At 44.5% G+C, this 8,034-nt stretch overlaps 1 protein-coding gene across 1 annotated transcript in view; it reads right to left on the bottom strand.

Annotated features, from left to right (window-relative positions):
• Positions 1–4,640, bottom strand: part of LOC147443760 (proteasome inhibitor-like protein) — a 41,080-nt gene extending 36,440 nt beyond the window's left edge. Inside the window, exon 1 of the mRNA XM_086526557.1 lies at positions 4,352–4,640. Within this exon, the coding sequence (XP_086382683.1) occupies positions 4,352–4,508 (157 nt within the window). The 5' untranslated portion in view covers positions 4,509–4,640. The remainder of the gene's footprint in view (positions 1–4,351) is intronic.
• Positions 4,641–8,034: the final 3,394 nt, after the last annotated feature.

Below are 8,034 nucleotides of genomic sequence, written 5' to 3' on the forward strand. Positions count from 1 at the left end.
CTGGTGGGGAAAATTCTTCTTCGCCTCTCTCATGCTCATCACCTCCAAGCGAAGTATCCATTCCGCTTCGAGTGATGATCGTTATGAAGTCGTGGGTACTTGTGGGTTCTTGTGGTCTTGGGTTCTTAAGTTCACGAGGAACTTGGGTTCTTGAGAGTCTTGGGGGTCTTGAGGTTCTTGAGTTCTTGAGGTTCTTGAGGTTTTCTTTCGCTTGCAAACCGTGTTTGAGAAGGATCTTCTCTTCACCCGAGTTCTACTCCTTTCTGCAGGCGCACCCCTTTGCGGCCTTGCGCTCAAACCAAGGTTGCTTTTTCCCACCTCACGTCGATTGGCCGGCCGCTAAGTGCACAGTCCGCTCTCAATGAGTGAAAAGAGGCACAAGGGGAGGCTGGACAAGCCCTTCTTTCCTGGGATTCCTATCACTCTTCAAAAACACGATTAGGAATCGACACGCCAAAGTGAACTTGGGTTCGTGCGACCTTAACAAGCAAAAAAAATTCTTGTGATTCTTGTGGTTCTTTCCTTGAGTGATACAGAACACTGCCAAAGCTCTGATACCAATGTTAGGTGCAGCGGAATGATTGTTTGCACTTTGCTCAAGATGAGTGCTCCGAACCGTGCTCAAGGTTCCTTTTAGTTCTTATGGAAGGGAGAGCCTTCTGTTCTTAATGGAAAGTGCTATGGTCACAAACAAAGTGAATGGACACTGTGCGTGCGAGTGTATGAGACTGAGAGATAGAGAGAGAAGAGAGATACGACACCAGAGACGTTGTAAAACCCTCCTCCGAAGGCCCCACTCTCGTTGGCGAGAATGGTCTACTTATTGATTGCACAAAGTGGTACAATGACGATGCAATGGACTCGGGGTTGTTCTCATCCGTCAGACGGAACGAGGAGTACGGTGGCGTCCCGTCCGGTAAAGGCGTCCGTTGCGTCCGGTGGTTTTTTAGTACGTTTGACCGGTTTTTTAATCCATTGACTGCGCTTTTTTTTTGGAGGTTTTTGGGTTACCTTTTGGCATAAAATCCCTCCCACCTAGCCTAAGATCCCCCCCCCCCCCCCCCCACCTCCCACATGCCTTGAGCCTCCTCTCTCTCTCTCTCTCTCTCACACACATACACACACGCACACATTGCTCTGGATTCCATTAGACTCCTCTCTCTCCCTCTCCCTCTCTCTCATTGCTTGATTGTATCATTGCCCATTGTGTCTCATTGTCTTGATTCTCAACTCTTGAGTGTCGGCACTTGGCACTTGCAAGTTGCCTTCTTGTCCAATGTGATAATCAATTGTCTAATTGTCCCAAGTCTAAAATCTAGGGTTAAGAATTGCATGTTTTTATTTTTGAACGTACGTAACCATGTCGTACGACATAAAATTTTCTAGTTCGATGAGTACCGTACGTCTTCGTACGTGGACAAAACGTACGTGACCGTACGAGACCACCCTGCAACCTGGGACTATGCCGGTGACGACGACGACTTTAGGGCTGAAATCTACAGCCTTCTATCTGCTGAATTTCGGGGCTGTTTTGGTGGCTGAAAAATGACTGTTTTGGCTGCGTTTTCGAGGGCTGAAAATGGGGGTCTTCTACATGCATCTAGGGTTGAATATGTTGCTGTCCAAGAAGGCTGAAAACGCTGACCATCTGCTGCATGTGAGGCTGAAAATGAAAACGCTGATCTGCTCCTGGAAACGCTAGCAAAAACGCTAGGCCAATTGGGAAGTGCTGGCGATGACTGCAATGGAAAAACGCCTGGGTCAGGTGGGAGGTGCTAGCGATATGTAAAAACGCTAGGGCTGAGTGTAGGCGAGGATGGGAAGACCAAAAATGCCAAGCTTTGGGGTTACTGCGGGTTCTTGCTGAGAAGATGCCTGTTGAGCGGGGAGCTCTTGCTGCCTCTTCTGCCATTTAGTGCTAGCTCTAGTTTGCTTATATACAAACTTAGCAAAATTGCCCTACCTACTTTTGTTGGAAAGTCACTTGAATTAAAATAGGCTAAAATCACTAGAAAATTCCCCTAACTGATTCTAATGGATTCTGATGGGAATCCTAATGATCATGTTGTGTGCAACCAGAGGATATGCATCTATGCTAAGTGACTGGGCATGCACGGTCTACGAATAGACTCACAAAAGTGCCAAATCACTTCTAAATCTAGATTGACTGGACTGACGGAACCCTAATCATGTTGTAGCTTGTCCACGGACACATAGGGGCGGATGTGTCACGTGACACCTCAAGAACCCAAGAACCCAAGACCCACAAGAACCCAAGTTCCTCGTGAACTTAAGAACCCAAGTCTTCAGTGAATGGTCATCACCCCAAGCGGAATGGATACTTCGCATGAAGTGGTGAGCATGGGAGTGGCGAAGAAGAATTTTCCCCACCAGGAGGTTTTTCTGACCCTCCCCCTTCCCCATCTACGCCAAGGATTGCACCAACTCCTATGGAGGCTTTCCACAAGATGATGATGGACAGGAAGTTAGAACGCGAAGCACGAACAACAGAAAGAATGGCAGAAATTGATCGTAAGTACCAAGAAAGAATGGTAGCCAGAGCGCGTGAGAGCGCGCAAGCACGCTTGGAAGCCAAAGCAAGACAAGCCGAATTGGATCGTGAGCGCGAAGTGAGAGAAGCAACATTTGATCGCGAGAACAAAGCAAGCAAAGCAATGAACCACCGACACATGAAAGAGATGTTGCGACTCTTTTCTCAAGTGCAGGCACAGATGCAAGAGATTCGGGAAAAGGAGACTCTCTCCGTCTCTTCTTCTCCCAAGCATGACACACATGATTTGAATGACAATGATAAGCATGATGATTTGAATGATAATGACAAGCATGATGAATTGCATGATAATGACAAGCATGATGAGTTGCATGAAGATGATGTGATTGTTCACAAGGATGATGTGTTAATTGATACTTTCTCTAGTGAAGCTAACCTCATTGCAGATTCGATCAATCACGAAGAACCGATCTTGGCTCTCGAGTCGAGGTCCAAAGACACCCCTCAGAAAGAACCCCCTCAGGAAGAACCGATCTTGGCTCTCGAGCATAGGTCCCAAGAACCCCCACAAGAAGTATTATGTGTTCAAATGATAAGTCACCACGCATTGTTCGAGTGTTTCATTCGTGATGCTTTCCTAAATTTTAGTCACCATCCTTATGTGATCCCTTTTCATAGGCATGACATATTGTACGATGAACATGATTCACTCATGAATGAGCACGGATGTATGCGGATTACTCATGAAAAGATGAAATGTTTGCACCCAAGGAATTCACAGTCCATGTCTCTTCCTTGGCATGGCACGGTATCAGAAAGAGCACAAGAAGGATTAAGCATCAAGCAACAGCATTTCCATTGTGATTTGCCACAGTTGATTGATTTAGATCAAAAAGATAAGTTTCGATTCCATTGTTTACGTATGTTTGATGAACGGTTTGGCACTCCATCTCTATGTTCATCTACATTGCATGCACAGTCTTTAAAGAAGACTAGAATTTTTCCAGTCACTTTACATGGAATGGGTATGTTCATGTTTTTGTGTTGGAAGTGGTTCAAGAATTTTCAACCTCGGAGATTCTTGAAGAAGGTAGACGCAGGACTATTAGACGAAGTTGAAGCATCGAAGGAGCCACAGATGACTTTGTGTCGCTTTCGGCACGGCCCAACAAAGCAAGCTTGCAGACCTTTATGAAGTTCAAGTATCACACGACCCACACATCAAAGTGGGTCGACAAAGAGTCCTTTCCAGGATTCCAGACCCTTCTGGCGATCTCCCTCGATGCCATACAGTTCGGTAGCAGTACCTCACTTTGAAAAGGAGGTGCAAAAATGAAAAGCTGCAAGCACCTAGCATAAGATGAGGATGACATGGAGTCCACATGCAGACCAGCCCTTGAAATACATTGATTCACTCCCAATTATATAAATACAAGAACATGGGATTAAAAAATCCACCAGAAGCATAAAACCGCATTGCAAACATACATTCCTTTACATCCCCAGTCACAACAGAAAATTGCAATTTTTTCTATGTCTTGATGTGTCTTAGACTAGTGCTTCCTCTCTTTCCACCTTAAAATCAAGCCGGTTGAAGTTGATTCACAAAGAACTACCTACCCACAGTTCCCAATAGGCGAACCACGAAGGCATCAAATATAGAACCATCAACTGAAAAGCCACTTCCCTCAACTTTGGAAGATGGAAGTGGTGAAAATGGCTCTCCAAATGGTGAGGGCATGTCATAATCAATGTAACTGCAGAACTAAGCGGACTCTCTCTCTCTCTCTCTCTCTCTCTCTCTCTCTCTCTCTCACACACACACACAGAAAGAATCACCTGGAAGGTCAGGTGGAACCCGAGAGCCCACGGCAATGAGGGAATAGCCTGCTGATTGGAAAGCTGCATGCACGGCAAAGGCAATGCGATCGTGAGCCGAGCGGAATTGAGGCCGTGCAGCTCTGATGACACCCAACACACCTCCTTCTGTAGCCATATCTCTCTCTCTCTCTCTCTCTCTCTCTCTCTCTCTGTCTGTCTGTGCGCGCGCGCGCGTTACAAGCAACCTCGCGTTCTAGATACAAAGAATGTACTTCCGACTAGTCATGCTTAGGCTGGATACACATACATGCCTGGCCTTCACTTTTGGGGATGGACGGGCGTACATTACACACAAGCTGCGATATATTTTTTATCTTTCGAGTTGTAGTGTGGATCATATTGGTTTGCAAGTTCGTGGAAGCTTTGGGAAGCAAAGGAGACACTCTCTCTAGACTCTATCTATTGAGATTGAGACTGAGCTTGAGCCTTGTTTGGCCACTTAGGTTTTAGTTAAGGGTTAGTGATTTAGTTTGGCCGGTAAGAGTTTTAAGTTAGACTATTACGATTTTAAGGTTTGTCATCGATCTACATCCATTGTCATGTAGCTGTGGGTGTATGCTTATGTCGCACCCATGAATATAAGCATTGATCAATAAAGACAAAAGTATTACCCGGGGGTCATGATCTCCGTGTACCTCTAGACCGAGGTGTGCGGAGATCGAGCATGGCTAGAGAATGTGAGGTAGTTTACATTGTTATCTTCTTTTGGTTTTGCTAATTAGGGTTGGTCGTGCGAAAACGCTTATGGTTTGGCCGATTAGGACTAGCAAAAAATGGTCTGGTCGATTAGGGTTAGCCGTGCGAAGATGCTTATGGTTTGGCTGATTAAGGCTAGCGACTTTTGGTATGGTCATTAGGGTTAGCCATGCGAAGACGTTTATGGTTGACCGATGGTTCGCCTAGGGCTACCTAGCCGTTTGTTCAAATTTATGTGTTAACTCATGTTATACGCTCTAATAACAGTCTAGCCGTGTGCACTCACTATTACTTGTTAATTTGTTTTGCAATCTTTAGATTAATTATGAACGATAGGATGGCATGCCCTTGTATGCTATGTAACAACGGCCTTTTTTCCGTAGAGCAACTACAAGATCTGCATTATCAATCTCATGGTCATGAGAGAATAGGTCAACTCTTAGATATTGTTCCAATTTTAACACGGACTCAACAGAGGAGGCGAATATCAAATGAAACACCACCAGTGGAGTCTACCCCATCAACACTCAATACCAAATTTTAAGAAGTTGAGATGGAACAGATGTTGGATGTCTTCTTTGACAAGGACCCCATCATTGAAATCCAAGGTGGAGAAAGCGTTAGCATTCAAGGCAACACTACCTCTCAACTTCAATCATCCTGTCCACAATGACGACATGAGAATAACAAAGAGGAAGGAGAGATGATGTGAACGCTTGCTTGCGTGCCGCTTTACAACGGTGCCAAAAAATTTGTTCTTCGTATAGCTTTGGCAATGCTTAACCTACAATCTATTTATGGATGGTCTGACATGAGTGTTATAGAGCTTGTCATACTAATTTACCCCAAAAGCCAAAGTTCTTCTTTAAATTGTTTAAATGGTTTTGACAGATTGCTCAACGAGCCAATTTTGCCAGAAGGCAATCACATGTTCCCTACTCGACCTACCACCAAACAGCTCCTTACAAACTCGAGGATGGATTATAATAAAATATATGCATGTCCTAATAATCGTGTACTCTTTCAAAATGAGTATGAATATTTGGAACAATGTCCCAAATGTGGATCAAATAGGTATAGAGAGAACACACAAGGGAAATTTATCCCTGCAAAGATTCTACAACACTTTCCAATCATTCCAAGAATAAAGAGCATACTCAGGTGCAAGTCTATAGCAGCTTTGATGACATGGTATCAAAACACTAGATCCACAGATGATGTCATGCGGGTGCCTGCTGATTTGCTTGCATGGAAGCACATAGAGGAACCATGGCCTGCATTTAAAGAAGAACCTCATTGTGTCCGTTTTGGTTTAGCAATGGATGGAGTAAACCCATTTGGAATTCGGAGTTCCTCATGGAGCACATGGCCTATTTGCTTGTTGAACTATAATCTTCCATCGTGGTTGGCTATCAAGAAGGGCCATCTACCATTGTCATTGATTGTTCCAAGGAAGTACAAGGTAAAGGACATGGATATTTATCTAGCACCACTTATAGAAGAGCTTCAAATCTTGTGGATAGGGATTCATGTGGTTGACATGTCCCAATCGGTCGGTCGATGACATGTGCAAGGCATTCTCATGTGGACCATGCACAATTGGGCAGGATTTGGCGAGTGTTGTGCGCTTTGCTGCACGTGTCGGAGGTTGGGAACCAAAACACCATGTGCGAGCCATGAATGGCTGCAAGCACACAACTAGACAATCCTAGCAAGCTCAAAGGGGCAATGGTGTGTCACTCACAGCTCAACGCTTCCGTCATGAATGATCCTGTGCTGCAAAGAAGAAGGAGTCGTCGTTGATGCCGCCGCAATGCTCAATCTCTCTCTCTCTCTCTCTCTCTCTCTCTCTCTCTCACTCACTCAATCTCAAGCGCGCGCGCACACGCACACACACATTCGTGAGCACACGAAGGAGAAGGAGATAGAGGTAGAGCAAGAGCACTTCTTAGCATGCACCTCCAAGAATGAGGATTTTAGGTCAAAATGGACCTTTTATAAGAGTTTGACCCATTCACACATGGGCGCCCATAGTGGTCGATCATAGTAAAAATCATGTAAAAATGGGATAAGTGGTGCGCCTCTCATCGACGATCACATACACACCTATTGGACCGACAAGCCCGGTCCATGACTCAAATAAGTAATAAGGCGTACGTCGAAGGTGATAGGGTGTACGTAAGGGTTAACATGCCCCCTTCCCGATGTCGATTCCGTCCTCGGATGCCGTTCGTCGAGGTGAAAGAGCATCTGAATTTGAATGTCCTTAGCCCCTCAAACACTACAAAATCAACCAAAATTGACACATTGATTGCATTCTCATATACAATTAAAAAGCATATGCAGTGAATAGACACGCAAATTGATTGGTAATAGAATATTATACAATTTGTCAGCAATAAACATTAAACTGTAATATAATCAAATGCATAAGCACTTGTAAAGGTCATAAAATAAACAAGTCTAGGGTCGCTAATTTAGCGATCGAGAGACACTAGAGGTCAACTATTAATACCATGGGCAAGCTTCTCAATTCTCTCTAGTCAATTAAAATGTTTAATCGCGAGAGCAAATTGTTATGGAATTGACATTTTACTATTTATTGCAGCTAACAGGTGGAAAAGGCTTGACCGAGCTAGGGTATTGCAAAAGGATATTATATTTTATGTACATGTTATTATTCAAGTGCTCTTTTATGAGCTTTGGCCATTTATGACCGGCCGGCCAGTTTGTACTCATAATTGACCATTTAAGAAATCTATAAATCAAATATATGTAAGAGGGAAATGGTCACTCTTTCACGGGGGGAGATTGTACCCAGTGCTTGTGTCTTCTTCTCTCCTCTCCTCTCTTCTCTCTCGCCGTGTCAGCGTAGTACTCCATTCTAGGAGGTGCGCCTGCTTGAGCCGTATTACTCTCTCTTGCTCTCTGTCTCTCTTTGTTCG

Source organism: Adiantum capillus-veneris, chromosome 13, assembly GCF_014529385.1.
Source record: "Adiantum capillus-veneris isolate H3 chromosome 13, ASM1452938v2, whole genome shotgun sequence".
Taxonomy (NCBI): Eukaryota; Viridiplantae; Streptophyta; class Polypodiopsida; order Polypodiales; family Pteridaceae; genus Adiantum; species Adiantum capillus-veneris.